The sequence below is a fragment of the Stegostoma tigrinum genome, chromosome 6 (assembly GCF_030684315.1).
Source record: "Stegostoma tigrinum isolate sSteTig4 chromosome 6, sSteTig4.hap1, whole genome shotgun sequence".
Lineage (NCBI taxonomy): Eukaryota > Metazoa > Chordata > Chondrichthyes > Orectolobiformes > Stegostomatidae > Stegostoma > Stegostoma tigrinum.
The window spans coordinates 79,779,352-79,796,560 of NC_081359.1; the positions used below are offsets into that span (position 1 = coordinate 79,779,352).

The following is a 17,209-nucleotide window of genomic DNA, read 5'->3' on the forward strand; positions in this document are numbered from 1 at the left end:
CAGTTCCTCAATATTGGTAGGATGCCGTGGCAGCAAGAAGGTGATAGACACTCTGTCCCACTCACCTGTACTTCCTCTCATCATTTTATGGTTTCATCAGCTAACCTCCATCTTTGGGTTGTTAAAGCCCAGTCTTCAGTTTGTGACTTTCGGGAAGAACGCATGTATGATGCAGGAAACATGGCGGTGAAAACTGGATTACTCTCAGATGCAGGGCATAGAAATTTAAACCCAAATAGCAATTGGATACATTTCATAACTCATTATGCACTTCACTTCATCCTCTAAGACTGTTGAAACCGTGCCATTATTAACCGTTAGCTCATTCTGTCTGCCCTGCTTTAAAGGTTTAAATGGTGAGAAAAGCTACCTGTGTTTCTCTAATTATTATGAAAATGTTGCATGGCCGGTTTTAATTACCCATACCTAATTGTCCCTGAGGTGGTGATAAGCTACCTTCATGAACTGTTGCACTACATGTACATGGCAAATAACTCGCCTTCTGACTCCCTCGAGCCCAACCACCATCTACAAGGCACGAGTCAGAAGTGTGGTGGAATACTCCCCACCCGCCTGGAATGAGTGCAGTTCCAACAACTCTGAAGATACTTGACACTATTCAGGACAAAGCAGCTCGCTTGATTGGCACCACATCCAAAAGCATCCACTCCATCCACCATCAATGCTCAGTCCACTTATTGCTAAATTACAAATCTCCATCAAAGTAGCATCAACGCCTTCATCAGCCCTGACTATGACTTCATTGAAGAGCTCAATTACATTTGTCAGGCATACTGTCTTCATCAAATCCACATTGACTGGTATCTATTAACTTGGGTTTGTACCAATAAATATGTTGTCCTGAAAGATGGCCTAAAGAAACCCCACTCCCAATGCCAACATTAAGCTATCGGTTTGTGATTACCAGATTTATTCCAGTCTCACTTTTTTGAACAAGGTGCAATATTTACATTCATTCCATTCATTTTATTATATGTAAGGCCATTAGTGATGCCTTTAACAACTAAATTGAATTAAATTGATTTTTATTACCATAATGAGAATTGTACAGCTACCTTTTTTGTTGGTAAATCCTTTAATATGCTTTTCAAGGTTTGAGTCCCAGAGCTGCTAATGATCATTTGTTTTTTCTTTGAAATGGAACTAACCAATTAATCTGATGATTTTTTTTACTTCAGAATTTCTCTCTAAAACAGTTTTATTCAGGCCATGTATGATATAACTATTAAAGATTTTTCAGCTTAATTTCATTACTTTGACTTAATAAAACTTGCTTGCATCACAGTAGGCCTGGCTTCTGGGACCATTTTGAAAATCCTAGCTCTCTAAAATACTAGTCATATTTTGTCCAAATCTTCCCTGTGTGTAATCCTGTAGATTTCCCATTCCCAAGTACCTTTCACCAGGTTTTCAGTTAGTGGCACTCAGATCCCTACGATTTGAATGAAAAGAATTCTGATCTCCCTTCTAAATCTTTTGCTGATGATACTGAATCTATGATCTCTCATTACCAACGCATGTGCTTGTGAGTTTTCTCTTAATTTCTCTTTGGAAACTACTCATCATCTTAAAAATTCCGACTGATCACCTTTTAGAACTACTCTCCTTGGAATAGACAAGGCTAACTTTCACAGCCTCTCCTAAAACTTCAAGTTCCTTATCACTGATTGCATCTTGGTAAACAACTTCTACTTTCTCTCTCTAAATCCTTTGATTTTCTAGAATTCCCTAGTTGTTCCAATGATCTCTGCTGATTGCATATTGGCAAACACAACCCCATGGCTCACAGACGGAGGGAAGGATAGAAAGTGGAATTATTGCCTAGTTGGCCTGACATTGATAGTAGGAAAGTTGTTGAAATCTCCTATTAAGAATATCGTAAAAGGGCACTTTGAACATCATAATTTGATTGAACAATATCAACCTGGATTTATGAAAGGAAAATCGTGTTTGAGAAATCAATTCCACATTCCTATATAGCGCCAATAACCTTGATTCTCCAGTCGAACAAATATCTACCTTTGCCTTAAAAATACTCAATAACCCCACCCACTTCCACTGTCTTCTGAGGTAGAGTGTTCCAAAGATGCAGTTACCTTGGAGAAAAAAAAAAGTTCTCATCATCTCTGTCCTAAAAGGGCAACTCCTAATTTTTAAAAAGGTACCCCTGGTTCTGGACTGACTCTCAAAAGGAAACTACCTTCCCACATCCACCTTCTCATAACTTTTCAGCAGGATGATGTTTTATTCACCATTAGGTAATAAGCCTATTTTTCCAACTCTTCCTCATAGGATGAGCTGCTTATTCCAAATATTAGTCTAGTAAACCTTTTTTAAAGTGCCTCCAATGCATTTATGTCCTTCCTAAAATAAGAACAAAAATGAATGCGGAACTCAAGATATCATCTTGCCAATGTCCTGTACGAATAAAACATAACATTAAAGCATTTATTTTTTAACTTCCTCTTATAATAAAGCATAACATCCTGTTAGGCTTCTTAATTACTTGCTGTACTCATATACCAGCTTAAGCATTAGGCCAGCATCTATGAATTTTGAAGTTGTTCTCCATTTAAGTAATACTCCAATGTTTTATTCTTTTTGCCAGAGTAAATAACTTCAGTTTTTTCCTACTTTACTGTCAATCTGCCAGAATTTTACCCACTCTGTCATCCTATCTATATGTATACCTATCAACCTTTGATGTATGACATTGTCAGATGCCTTCTGGAAATCAAGTAGAGTACATCGTCAGATTTTCCTTTAGCCATACTGAATGTGACTCCTTGAAAGAGCACCAATCAATTGTTTAAATATGATTTCCCTTTCACAAAATTAGATTGTTCCCAATTTCCTTCAGTTTTTTTAAATTAAGTTCTCAATTATAACTTTCTTAATGATTGATTCCAGCTCCTTCCCCACAGCAGACAATGATAATACAGAAGTTATATTTGCTACTTTCCAATCTGATGGAATAATTTTTTAAAAAATCTAGCGAATTTTGGAAAAGTATCACCACTCCATCTACTAGCTCATTAGCCCCCTCTTTTAAGACCATAAAACAAATTCTATATGGACCCCTGCACTTGTCAACCTGCAGCTCCATCAGATCCTTCAGGACCGCTTTGCTTGTGCCTGGAATTTAACCATTTTTCTCTCTTCATTCTGCCTCCTATTCAAAGCTATCTCTAGAGTGTTGTTGTATCCTCTACAGTGACTAAGAAGCAAAATATTTGTTTACATCATTCACTGTTTCCTTTTTATTCCATTTTAACTGTCTAGAAGTCTAACATTCACTTTATCTATTCCTTTTTAAGTACAGTATAAACTCTTGAGAGCTATTTTTACATTTCTAGCTGACTTCCTCTCATCCTCTACTTCCGTTCTTGTGGTAAAACTTTTAGTCATTGTCTGCTGCTTTTTATATTGTGTCCAATAATCTGACTTACTACTTATCTTTGTGCAGTTGTATACTTTTTTCCTTTGATGCTTTTCTTAATGTCTGCAGTTGTCGATAGACGGTGTATCCTCCCCTTAAAATTTTCCCTAAAATAGTAATAACATATATCTGAGTACTCTGAAAATATTCTCTCAAATGCCTGTCATTCTCCAAGGTCTGTCACTGCTTCTGTGTTCTGTTTAGAATCCCATTTCACTTCACCTAACTTGACTTTTGATAAGGTGTTACACATGAAGGCTATGGATTTGGGGGCATACTACTGTCGATCGAAGACAGTCGGAAAACAGAGGAGGAATACAAAGGTCATTTTCAGGTTTCCAGGTTGTAAGTGGTGGCAAACAAAAAATCTTCAACACTTTTAATCAATATCCATAATCAAAATGAAGGAACCAGGAGTAATTGTTCCAAGTTTGTGAACAATGCAAAGCACGTTGGAAACAAACTTAGGCAGTTGAAGTAGGCAAGGACAAGACAAATGAAACATAACGTACAATGGAGAAATGTGATTTTATTGGCTTTGGTGGGGCAATAGAGAAAAAAATTAAAATTGAGAGAATGAGAAATGTCACAGAGACATTGTTCATCGATTATTTAAAGTTAACATGCAAATATAGTGAGCATTTAGGAAAGTAAATGGTATGTTAGCCTTTGTTACAAAAGGAGAATAAGAAATTCTGTTTCAATTATATAGGACCTTGGTGAGAGCCTACATGGAGTATGGTGTGCAGTTTTGCTCTCCTTATCTTAAAGAAGTGCAACAAACTCTGAAGAGAGTTTAAATCGAATGGAATTATTATGTATCGAATGTATTGTAGAGTTTATAAAAATGAGGTAATCTAACTGAAACATAATACTTAAGGATCTTGAAAGAATAGATGCAGGGACGATGTTTTCCCTGGCTAAGGAATCTTGAACCAGGGACCACAGTCTTAGAAAAAGAGTTGACCAGTTTGGATTGAGCTGGGGAGAAATGTCTTCACTCTGAATGTTGTGGATCTTCACAGAGCTGTGAAAATCCAGTCATTGAATAAGTTCAAAACGGAGATCAATGGATTTCTTGTAACAAGGGTATATTCGGATTGTTGGAAGTAAAAGTGAAGGTAAACTTAAAATAGTCTTACTGGACCATAAGGCTGCTCTCTCATGTGAGAGTGAGGGGAGAGGTTAAGAAGGGAAGTCCCTTATGGTAACCTCAGCCCCTGTGGGAATTGAACCCTTGTTATTCGTGTCACTGTGCATTGCAGATCAGCCATCCAGCCAACTGACACCCTCATAAGTCTATGTCCTTCTGTGTCCAGCCAGTCTGGAAGGGTCAAGTGGCCCAGTCCTGTATCTATTTCTTCTATTACAATAGCAGGCTATGCACACAATTAGGTTTTCAGTCGGTACCCTCTTGTCATATGAATAATTAAAAGTACCACCTGAAAATATCACTTTCTTTTTTGTACCTTTTTTTTAAAACAAGTTCCACTTCCACTCCTAGATAATAAAATGTGAGGCTGGATGAACACAGCAGGCCAAGCAGCATCTCAGGAGCACAAAAGCTGACGTTTCGGGCCTAGACCCTTCATCAGAGAGGGGGATGGGGGGAGGGAACTGGAATAAATAGGGAGAGAGGGGGAGGCGGACCGAAGATGGAGAGTAAAGAAGATAGGTGGAGAGGGTGTAGGTGGGGAGGTAGGGTACCATATGGCTTCACCAGTTTCAAAATCTCCCCTTCCCCCACTGCATCCCTAAACCAGCCCAGTTCATCCCCTCCCCCCACTGCACCACACAACCAGCCCAGCTCTTCCCCCCCACCCACTGCATCCCAAAACCAGTCCAACCTGTCTCTGCCTCCCTAACCGGTTCTTCCTCTCACCCATCCCTTCCTCCCACCCCAAGCCGCACCCCCAGCTACCTACTAACCTCATCCCACCTCCTTGACCTGTCCGTCTTCCCTGGACTGACCTATCCCCTCCCTACCTCCCCACCTACACCCTCTCCACCTATCTTCTTTACTCTCCATCTTCGGTCCGCCTCCCCCTCTCTCCCTATTTATTCCAGTTCCCTCCCCCCATCCCCCTCTCTGATGAAGGGTCTAGGCCCGAAACGTCAGCTTTTGTGCTCCTGAGATGCTGCTTGGCCTGCTGTGTTCATCCAGCCTCACATTTTATTATCTTGGAATCTCCAGCATCTGCAGTTCCCATTATCTCTGATACCACTTCCACTCCTAAATTGTTGTCGTTCACTGTTCTATAGGTGTTTGGCTGCTGACTGTACTCCTGTAACCACTCCACATTGGTGAACATTAATAGTCTACAAAGGCTGTTTTTATTTCCTGAGAGGGCATTAAAACTGAGGCAAATGCTATCACCACCTGAATAGCCATGCATGTGCTTCGAGCCCAGTTGAATAAAAGGTGGTCAGCAGTGATGGTCCTGATTTTCTTCCCTAATTAGAGTCATTAAGGCCAAGAGTAGAGTCAGAAGCCTACATCTTTGTTAACTAATTAACTCAAACCAGCCTACTCCTCGAACCTGAGTCTGTTCTTGGTACGTGTAAGGCTGCATCACAGTGAACAAAGAGCAAGTCACTAGGAGAACATAAAAGCACTGTTTATTGCAAATTGGGACAACTTTTACCTGTTCGGCAACCAGGGAGCAGCTGTATTTTGTGTACTTCTCAATGACTGTAGATCAGAAGTGGAACTATTATTTAACTACAAATTACACTGGTATTTCTGGATAATTTCAGCACTGATTGCTTTGTATTTAATTCCAATATTGATCTGATAAGTATCTGAAAGAATTTGTATACTGTAACATAAACATCAGGTATTTCAAGTCCACACTGATTGGATGTGTCCTGTGGACACACAGAACATAGCGTTTGTTTGATACGTAGAATAAAGCAAATGTCATTTAGTTCCAGTGTTTGAGCTGTGAAGAATTTGTATTTATTTCTGCTGGTTGCATTGGATTCTGTGAGAATTGAGTGTAATACTGCACTGCATTCTGTAAGTATAGCCATGCTCCTGCACAATTAAAGATGGAAGCATGCAAAGCCCATTCCCAAAGCGTCCTGTGTTGCTTACATTTCAAATCATCAATGAATGGGAATATGGGATTTGAAATGATTGACGCATTTTCATGAAAGACAAGTCAAGGATTTTTGCATGACATTACAATTCTATCTCACAGCTAAATTTAGAAAGTAACTGAATTACTTTTAAAAATTGATTTTTTTAATTGATTCTGATGTTGATGACTTCGTTGAAGAGCAGGGAATTAGTTATCCCAGTTAGAGTTAGGATTAGCTAACATACAGGGTTATGTGTCCAGCCCCTGTGCCAAACTTATTCGAACTGGGCAATCAAGTCACAGGCCAACCATTTAGCAACAAGGGAACCCAGACACAGTCAGAGAGCAGAGCGAGAGTTCTGCTGTCAATAGAAGTTCAATTGATCCTTGCATGCTCAGGAACTTACAATGTCTGAACCACTCAAGAGAAACAATGCTGTCTGCGCAACCCATCTGTGTTTCCAGGTAGGAACACAGTGCCCTTAAGCTGTACTATCCTGTTCTGCTACATCATTAGCTTATTGCTCACTGATAAATGCAGTGGAAATAGGGTTAACATACAGACTCCAGGAGAGAATTTCCAAATTATTACCATTCCACATGTGATAGCCAATTTATCAAGCTCCAAGGTGATGAGTGAATGGGAAAGGAGTAGCCCTGACAATAAAGGATAGCTCAAGGACATCATTCAACATCCATGAGGCTCAAAAGATTAGGAAGTAGAATCAGAACAGGTGGAGATTGAGAAGGTCAAAAGAATTGATTGGGTTTTTTACAAATATAGACTAACAATCGTGAAATGATTAGATAGATCATTAATAAATAGACCTTAAGAAATATTATTGGAGTTTCATTTCCATATAGGCTGGAAAATTCAAATTGGCAAAGTCAGTCTTACAGGTTATTGTGACCACTTTCTAGAACAATTTATTGTGGAACCAATAAATAGCAAAGCCATTTTTGATCTACTTCTATGTAATGAGGCTCGGATAATGAATTCCACATTAATTTTGAAAGTGACAATATCAAGTCCAAAACATTAGTGAAGTCAATTACACAGGCAAAGAGGAGGAGCTGGAAGGTTGATTTGGTTAAAACAGACCAAATAGTTAAGTAAACACTGCAAAATATTTGAAGAGAAATACTTAAAATGTTCAAAAAAATATATTCCACTTTTTAAAAAAATTGAGTGATCCATACGAGGGAACTTGAAAACATTAGATTTTAGAAAAAAACGCTCTAACACTAAGACCTGCCTCTATCAGCCATTAAACCACACCATAGAGCAGGGTCAGTTGCAAACTTCAAGAGGCACCTGACTCTCCATTACCATAGTTACATTCACTTCAATGGGTAATCTACCCAGAATAGCTCAATGCCATGGTGAGCACATTCTAGAGGAGGAGAAAATGACAGCAGTCTTTGACAAGGCCCTACTGAACCCATTACAGATGAAGAACCTCTGGTCTTGGCCATTAATGAGCTCATGGAGTTGAGCAGAGAAACAGATCGAAGTCTGCAAGATGTGCTCAGACTGGAGTGAAAAACAGAAGACCGTGCCCAGACCAGTTTCTGATGACATGGTTCTGACATGGAACACTGAAGACACTCATTCTTTGCTGTCCACATAGGAATAATGCTTGTAGAATGCAGGAACCTTAAACTAGGTGTTTAAGGTTTCAACAATCAATTAGTGTAGTTTAGCCCTTCTACATCTGGATAAATTGCTCCTTGCAAACAGAGATTTGACTCACAAAAGCACAGCTCACGTAACCCTTTACCTATGCCAAAGGGACAATTAGTGGCAAGATGTACTTAAGCCAATAATGATACTGCTTGAATTATATCTTTTGAACAGTAAGGTTTTAATTTGTAAATGTAGTCATTCAACATCAACACTAGTCTCAAATCAGTTCTCCCAGTTCAGTCTCCCTCATCTCAATGATACTGAAGCAGCCAGGGCTGCACTATCAAGTCATCCATCTCTCCCTCTTGCAAGTTCACTCTGTTGTACAGCAGGTGTGCAAGCCAAAATGAACAAATACCTTGCTGAGTCTCCATAATATTCAAGAGGTGAAGTGCAGCTCCTGAGTGGTCCAGGCAACAGAAGGACATGTTCAGAAGGTGCAGTGCCTGTTCAATAATGGCACTTAGATGATGCACGGGCAACACTGTAGCTAATGACTTCCATCTACACACAGGCCCATTAATTGAGTAATACACACACCACTTTATCATTTAATATGTGTTCAAGAAGCTAAAACACCATTAAAAAATGTTCTTTATTATTTACATTATTGTAAGTCAGCAAAAGCAGATATATGCCAAAACAACCCATTTGTTACAGATAAGGAATAAGATGCACAAAACAAAATAATATTTTGTCAAAATCTGCTTTTAAAAATGATAAAAACATGCAATCAAAATTGATACAATGTAACGCCCATTGATTACAAGCAAACTGCTCCAGTCAATAACTTGCTATAAAAAAGAAAACAAAAAGCACAAATGTATGACTTAGATTAGGGTTTTAATTTACATAAATACAGATCCTCAACCATCTATGTACAGTAGACCATTTCATCCAGTATTGAAAAGACAAGGCTATTTACATGATATCACTAAACATTCACTGTAACTTTGAAAATATAATAGTTTACTTCAATTTTGTATATACTAAGCCTTTAAAAGAAAGGCATTCTTTGTAAAATGCCATGATTACATGTTGTTTGAACATTATAAACGAATCAATGTTGAAAATTTTACTGGGCTACTATCAATATATATGTAGTGATTCAAGCATAGATTATTATACTGCAACATCCTAGAACTCAACACATTTCATTGAAATGGTGAAGTATTAGTATGTTATGTGTGAATTATGTATCTTGACCCAGAATTATTATACACCAATACTACTTCAACATCCATGACTAATACTCCAAACATTTATGCAGTGATTTCAAGTAAACAGCCTGATACAGCCATACTTGGTGTTGAAAATATTCACAAATCATTTAGAAAGAAACTACATCTTAAAAGACATATTGGTCAAACTTTTATGGTCAATGTAAAGTTACTGTATAGTAATTCAAAACGATGCAGTGACTCGGACTGTGGTCCTAAATCTACTTTCCTGCCAAACACCATAAGCCTTGTCCCACTTTGTTAATCAAAGAATAATGTCTAACTGCACCTTGAATGTATCAACTGGCCTCTACTGCTTACTGGAAACGGCATTCCAAAGACTAACAATGCATTTAGGGAAGAGTTTCCTTATCTCCTGCCTAAATGGGATGCCCCTTATTTTGGAACCTTGCCCCATTGTTTTGGATTCCCATGACGAGAACAGCATCCACCTTGTCAAGCTCCTTTGGATCTCCAAACTCCAGCAAGTATAAGCCCAACTTGCTTGATCTCTCATGATGCCACAGACCTCTAATCCCAGAATACTGCCTGCATCGTTGAGGTCAGATCACTTCAGTAGGCCTAAATGAACCACTAATGTAGATTCACCATTCAGAAAGAGATTACTCTAGAACTAGGATAGGAAACAAGCTCCTACTTCAAGTTTGCTCAAGCTGGGTACACAAAGTAAGGCTCATTGCCAGTAGTTACCATTCCATTTGTAGCTTTTTAAAATAGATGCCCAGGTAAATAAGGGAGGATAAATAGGTCATGACTTCACTTGCATGGGCCTATCAACTCCCTTCCTCCAGACACATACAATTGTACCTGTACTGGGCCTTGGTGAGACCATATCTGCAGTAGTGTGTGTAGCTTTTCTCATTTGAGGTAGCATGTTCTAGCTATGGTCAAAATGGAATGAAGGTTTACCAAACTAAGAGCCCTGATGGCAGGCCTGATACGTGAGGACTGAGTGGATCAATTAGGGCTATATTCACTGGCGTTTAGAGGAATGAGGGGGAAATCACTTAGAAACGTATAAAATTCTAACAGGGCGAGGCTGGGTAAACGAAGGAAGGATGTTTCTAATGAGCAGGGAGTCCAGAATTAGATGTCACAGTCTGAGTGTATGGGATAGGCCTTTTAGGACTGAGATAAAAAGAGAAATTTCTTCACCCAAGGAGTGATGGGCCAGTGGAATTCTCTGCCACAGGTGGTGGCCAAGGCCAAAACACTGAACGGTTTCAGGAATAAGTTAGATATAGTTCTTAGGACTAAATGGATCAAGGGACATGGGGCAAAAACAGGAACAGGGTACTGAACAGGATCATCAGCCATGATCAGTTTAAAGGGTGGAGCAGGTTTGAAGGACCAAATGGCCTACTGCTGCTCCTATTTTTAGAACGTTTTTATATCCCAGAACAACCAAGAAAAGAGAAAGGGATAGAGACTCCACACTAATCCCCATGTCCTCCCCCGCAACCCCCCCGAGCCCCTATTGCCTGGGAATTGAACATCAAATATCTAATGCATAAATTGGCCTCTTGAAGTCTTATCAATGGACAGGGACTTTTTTTTATTTCAAGTAATTATGTTGATTAAACTATTCTGGGGGAGAACAGATGCCCCCTAGGGATAACCTCTTGGCAAATCACAGTTCCACAAACTTCAGCCCATTCTGTCTTTAATTTGTGGGCAAAGGCAGGATTTCCCTAGATTTCTGCCTGCGAGAAGCTTTTTAGATACTTTATTAAAATGCCATGATACCGTATCAGAAGGAAGACATTGTGTTCTCACTGATAAGCAACAGCCTCTTCCTTAGTGAATTCAATGACATGCTCACAAGAAAATGGTATGACCAAGACTTCCCTTAGGTCATACCTAGTGAGATATCTCCTTAATTTTAACAGGTTTCTAACAAATAACTATAAAAGTCTGACCGTATTATATTTTGTGCTATTCAAATTGTCTTCTTTTTAAGGCTGAAGGCATAGCACAGCAGTAGCCGATTGCACATTATCTAACTGTTCTGCTCTGAATGCAGACTTAAGCACCAAGCGAAGCACTCCACCCATAGCTATTCAAATAAAAGTTAGCATGTTATTAAACCACACTTCTATATCATCTTCAGTTTTCTTTTATCACCATCACAGAGCAATTTTTTTCCTTATTTAATCTTTGTGGTATTTCCTACAATCCCAATTGAACTGAATATCTTTCAATATGTCAAAGTGGCCATTATTTAAAACAAGAAAAATGAATAAAACAAAAATAACAAACTGGTGCCATTCATTTTATTGTAGTTCAAACCTTCCTGAATCTTGTGGCACTTGTGTTTGCTTGTGCACATGTAGGCATTTTGTGTTTTCTAAGGAGATGCAATTATACAAGTGTTGATTAAAGGTTGTAATTCTGAAAAACCACTACAAGATTTGCCTGTCAGAAAATGACAGAACTGTGCATAAACATCAAATACACGTCACCCAAGACATCGCACTAACTTGATACACCTCGTTTATGCACTGTTTCATTTTAGAATAAGAAACCATAACCAAAGTCTGATATATTTGAGAACCATCATTTTCAATCAAGGGTGATTTCACTGAACCTGTGCCCCCGAATTGTATAATTACTCTCACAGTGGTACTAATCTGCAAACTACCATATTGCACAGGGATCAGAATCTCTAAGCTGCTCCCCCACCACAAAAGTAAGCATTTATGTTAAAATGCCCACAAATTAGAATATTTACAAGTACAGCCAGCGTCAGCATTTTCACAGCAAGAATGGCATAGAGCTCATTTCAGCATTCTGGTATATATTTATTAGACAAGGTTAGAAACACTGAGGCTAATTCTGCATGTATACACTGACTAGAAGAAGTCATGCCTACTGGAAGATCTTAGGGCTGCTTTCCTTGATTTTCTAATATGCTAGTTAAACTCCTAATTAGCAGCAAACAATCAGGAGCCCTCCTAATGCATTTTCTCCCTCGGTACAATCTGACCAGCTGCATTGTTCCTACATTTTATATTTCAGGACAGATACACATCTTTCTGTAATATGCATTACCTACTTTGAGCCACATGATAACCATGGTTATCCTTTATATTTCATTTGTTAGTCATATTTCTAAGTATCTTTATTACAGTAATTATTAGCTGATTGAAAATTGACGTCTTGAAATTCAGCTCAAGCTAAAAGCTGATATGTGCAGCTTTCATATTGGGAGGTTTTTTGCCAGAGTCAGAATATTCTGCTTGCTAATTTATGACCAGCTGATGCAATGCACTATTCCCTGTTGAAAAACAAAAAGATCTGAAACAGTAATTGGGCAAATGTGTCCTTGCCTGATGTGCCCTAGCTGTTACTGTCAAGATTCTTATGGAGAATTACCATGTAAACTCTAATCTGCTGGTTGCACTGCATCAAAACCAGGTCCAATGGCGTATGGCACATGTTGTGCAGTCACATTCAGATTTAGGCTTTAATTCTGAAAAAAAATTTTAATATAACTTGAAAAAGTGAATAGTGTTACTTACTTCCTGATTATACTACAACAATATTAAGTAAAACTGGTGGGTCAGAAACTTAATTTAGGTAAGTCAATGAATTATGACTAGAATGTCTCCAATTGTTCAATGCAACAGCAATCTAAACTATTCCCATCGACGTGCTCTCCCCCAACAGCTCACTGCCCTCTGTCATGGGGTTGGCTTTTAATGTCTGTCATTAATACATACCTAGAGTTCCCATTTTCCAACAATATGATGCATCATAATAGTTGTCAACATGATACCGGATCGAGTTCAAAGTATTGCTTAAAGGTGATTTATTTCACTGTAATCAAAATGGTCAATGTGATACAGAAAGAAAATTGGTCATTTTCTGGTATATATTTATTAGACTAGGGTAGAAACAAATTTTGCAATCCCCAGTGGCCTCAAACATTGCAGTTCTTTCCAGATTTACAACCAAAATCTCCACCTTTCTAAATGCGATTGGGAGTGTAACTTGACTTCTCAAAAACAACTGACTGTGCTGAATGACCATTATGGTCTTTGGTACGTGGTTTTGCAAAAACTGAAGATGGATTTTAATGCTGTAATTTTGAGGGCATTAATTTCAAAAGTATCAGTACCAAATCCTGCTGCTTTTGCTTTACAGCAGGCAATAAAGCTACTTGCTTTGCTAAAGTATCAATAGAAATTGGTGCAACTCACATTGATATAATGCAGCATATAGTGTAAACTGTCACTCAGTAGCTTTAATGATGATTGTTTTTAAAGCACAAACCTCTGGGCAAATTAATGTACACATGGATTATAATCCAGTAACATTAAATAAATTGAGAACAAACTTTTTTCAAAATGACAGACATCTGTCCTTCACATCATTAGAAGTGTACACTGCGTTAATAATAGATGCAGATCTATTTATTCATTAACACAATAGCCTACATTGTATTAACAGTAATCAGAATCTTAACTGGTATTTCTTAATATCATGGATGATTCATTGAATGTTGATTCTGTAATTCCTTCCAGAAACATCTTTTGAAAAAAGTGCTAAATCCACTACACATAAGTTGGCAAGAAAAGTACACTGCTACTGGATTTCAATTTCAGCAGCCTGTACAATTACATTCTTCAATCTTAGTATCTAAGCACTTCAAGCTTATTTAGAGTCAGTCACTGGGGTGCTAGGTGCAAAAGAATGCATGGATCAAGAAAAGACCAATTTACTTAACAAAGCTTGTACAGATTCAACAGCCATATCATGGACTTCATCCAATTAATGCTATTTCCTGCGAAAAGCTCTTCTGGGCTTTTATTGCTTTATGAATACTCACTAAAAAGCTATTCCAATTTGAGAATTGATCTTTCATGGCTGAACCCAATGTTCACCCAGCTATTTTGAAAAGGTGTTAACAATGATTGCTTCAGCTGAAATCTATTCAATAGATCCATTAGGAGGGGGAATATTTTCTTGTGGTAGTTTTGAGATTAGATTCCTTTGCCACTTTAAGCCAAAGGCAAAACACTGCATCCTTTTTCAAGTTATTAAGATTCACTAACACAAGTAATCTGTATAATTATCCACTGTCGGGATAACATTGATGAGGTCAGTGCAACGACATAATTTTTGCAGAAATGCATTTAAAGGCAAGTGGGTGTAACATTCCCTATCTGTAACAGAAAGTGAATATGGACTATAGGAATTAGACTAAACATTAAGTTGATAATTTAAATCAGAGGGCTAACTTGCTGTCTAATCAGCAAAACAACTGCTTCTGAACTCTTTTTATAATTACTAATAGATTCCTTTCTTTGACAATAAAAAGATAAAGATTTTAAACAGTGTTTTGGGGAATTTTGTTTTAAGGTAGTCAAAGGAAATAATCTGCAATGGATTGAAAACTAAAGTGTTCACTTCGAGACACAGTGGCCTGCACTGTCATACTGGAACTAAAGTAAGGAAATGCAATGTACACAGATTCTTAAGCCCAAATAAAAATAGATAATATTGTACTTACTAGAAAAAGCTATTTTATAAGCACTCACGCAACCAGGAAAATATTTTTGAAAAAATATATATCCAACCACACTTTTTGTATACATGATCACCAGCTGAAAATTAGGATTTTTAAGATTTCAGCAATTCTCATAGTTAAAAACCAATAAGTACCTTAAATCTAACCAGCTCCGAATTGTATTAAGGACTTTATTTGAACCAGTTAGTCCTTGCACGTGGAGTAATCAATGCTACCATTGTTTTGGAGGGCGTAAAAAAAACAAGAAAATGAAATCATAGCAGCAGTGTTGGCCTTTAAAGCATACAAATGGTCAGCAAAACAACTTAATTAAAACCCTCACCAGTGTGTGTGTGTGTGTGTGTGTGTGTGTGTGGAAGGAAGAAAAGACTTACTCCCTGTGAAATGCAAACAGCATTCATTCAGCTGTTTCAATTTAAATTTCCAAGATACATACTGCTTGCATATTTGCAAGAAATAGATCCCTCCATTGGTTTAAACATCAACCTCGCCATTGCCACTTTCTGCAACATATTCTGTGTCGTTCTGCAGAAAAGCTTCCTTCTCTGGAGGTAACGCTTCACCATTTGATGCGCCCATGTCCTTAAAACCCCTTGCAGTTCTGTCAGCTGGAAAACTGGAAGAATTAGACTCCGAGCTGTTCCACATTCCATAAGCAAAGTAAATAATGCATCCTGGCAGAAAGAAAAAAGGAACAAAGGATTCTTACTTTAAAATAATCCGATTTGAAAATGAAGGAATAGATCTTAAAAGACTCTACCGGTACGACAAATTTAACTAGACTGTCAAATAATAGATTTCGAACCCAACAAACTTGCTATTTTCTAAACAGCAATTGCAACTAGAAGATTAAAGAATGCCAGACAACGTAACTATTTTGAATGAATTGATTCAGATCGAATTCCCTTTCAAGGTTGGAATGCTACCTCAAGCTGCAGTCTGAGCAAATTAATTACACCACAATTAATTTTCCCCGTTTCCAATAACTGGAAATATCTTCAGTGCCTGCAAGGACATCCAATGGATTAGGAATTTTTTCTTGGAATGGCTAAGTGTATATTTTGTGCTTTGTGCCAACTGGATCCAATTTTATCTGGCAATGTTCTGTTGCATATTTTTTCAATTCTTGCAATTTTGTAGCTAGTTATTAAAAGTTGAATTTAGAACACAGTCATGGAGTGCCTTCCTTCAAATAATTTATGTATTCTACAGCTGTTTGAGTTTTAATTCTACTAAATGTAGGAATTGCCAGGACCGCAAATGGGGGAGGCGAATAATTCAATTTTTAATGGAAAGTTAAGTAAGTGCCTGAGGGACAGTTATTTACAAATGGAACTAACGATTGAGATAGAGGGATGAGTATATCTAGGTTTGCTAATGATACGAGATGGATGGAAATGTAAGCTATAGGAAGGACATAGAGACTGCAAAGAGTTGTTGACAGGGGGTTAAGATGAGTTGGCAACATGACGGCAGATAAAGAATAGTCTGGGAAAGGTTATGTTTTTCACTTCGGAAAAACAGAACTTCTTTTTTAAGATACGAAACTTGTAAATGTCAATGTTTACAGGGATTTCAGTGTACTCATACAAGGAACACAACGCCAGTATGCAAGTACAAAAGCAATTATGCAAACAAATGGCACATTTGCCTTTATTGCAAGGGGTTTGAAATAGAAAAATCAAATAAACTTTACTACAAAAGTCCCGGGCTTTGATGTGACAAAAGCTGGGATACTGAGTGTAATTTTAATCTCTACATTTAAGGAAGAACAGACTTGCTTTGCAGGCAGTGGACCAAAGATTTAGAGCCAGAGTCAGTCATACAGCTTGGAGACAGACCCTTCAGCCCATTTTGTCCCTGCTGACCAGGTTTCCTAAAAAGGACCACTGCCATTTATCTAGGTTTGGCCCATATCTTTGCCTATCCATGTCATTTAAATTCTGTTACTGTACTCACCTCAGCCACTTCGTCTGGCAGTTCACTCCATATACATACCACCCTCGGAAAAATTTGACCCTCTAGTCCCTTTTAAATCTTTCCACTCTCATGCCCTCTATGCCCTTCATCATTTTGTACACTTTTATAGGTCATCTCTCAGCCTTCTACACTCCAGGGGATAAAACAAAAGTGCCAGTCGAACCAGCCACTCCCTATAACTCAAACCCTCCAGCCTCAGTACCATCTTTATAAATCTTTTTTGCA

General features: G+C 38.1%; 1 protein-coding gene across 3 annotated transcripts in view; it reads right to left on the reverse strand.

Moving 5' to 3' along the window:
- Nucleotides 1-8,796: 8,796 nt before the first annotated feature.
- LOC125453191 (high affinity cationic amino acid transporter 1-like) overlaps nucleotides 8,797-17,209 on the reverse strand; it is a 140,793-nt gene continuing 132,380 nt past the window's right edge. For all 3 annotated transcript variants that reach the window (XM_048532423.2, XM_048532421.2, XM_048532422.2), the window contains one exon: nucleotides 8,797-15,678. In XM_048532423.2, coding sequence (XP_048388380.1) covers nucleotides 15,479-15,678 — 200 coding nt within the window. In that variant the 3' untranslated portion in view covers nucleotides 8,797-15,478. The remainder of the gene's footprint in view (nucleotides 15,679-17,209) is intronic.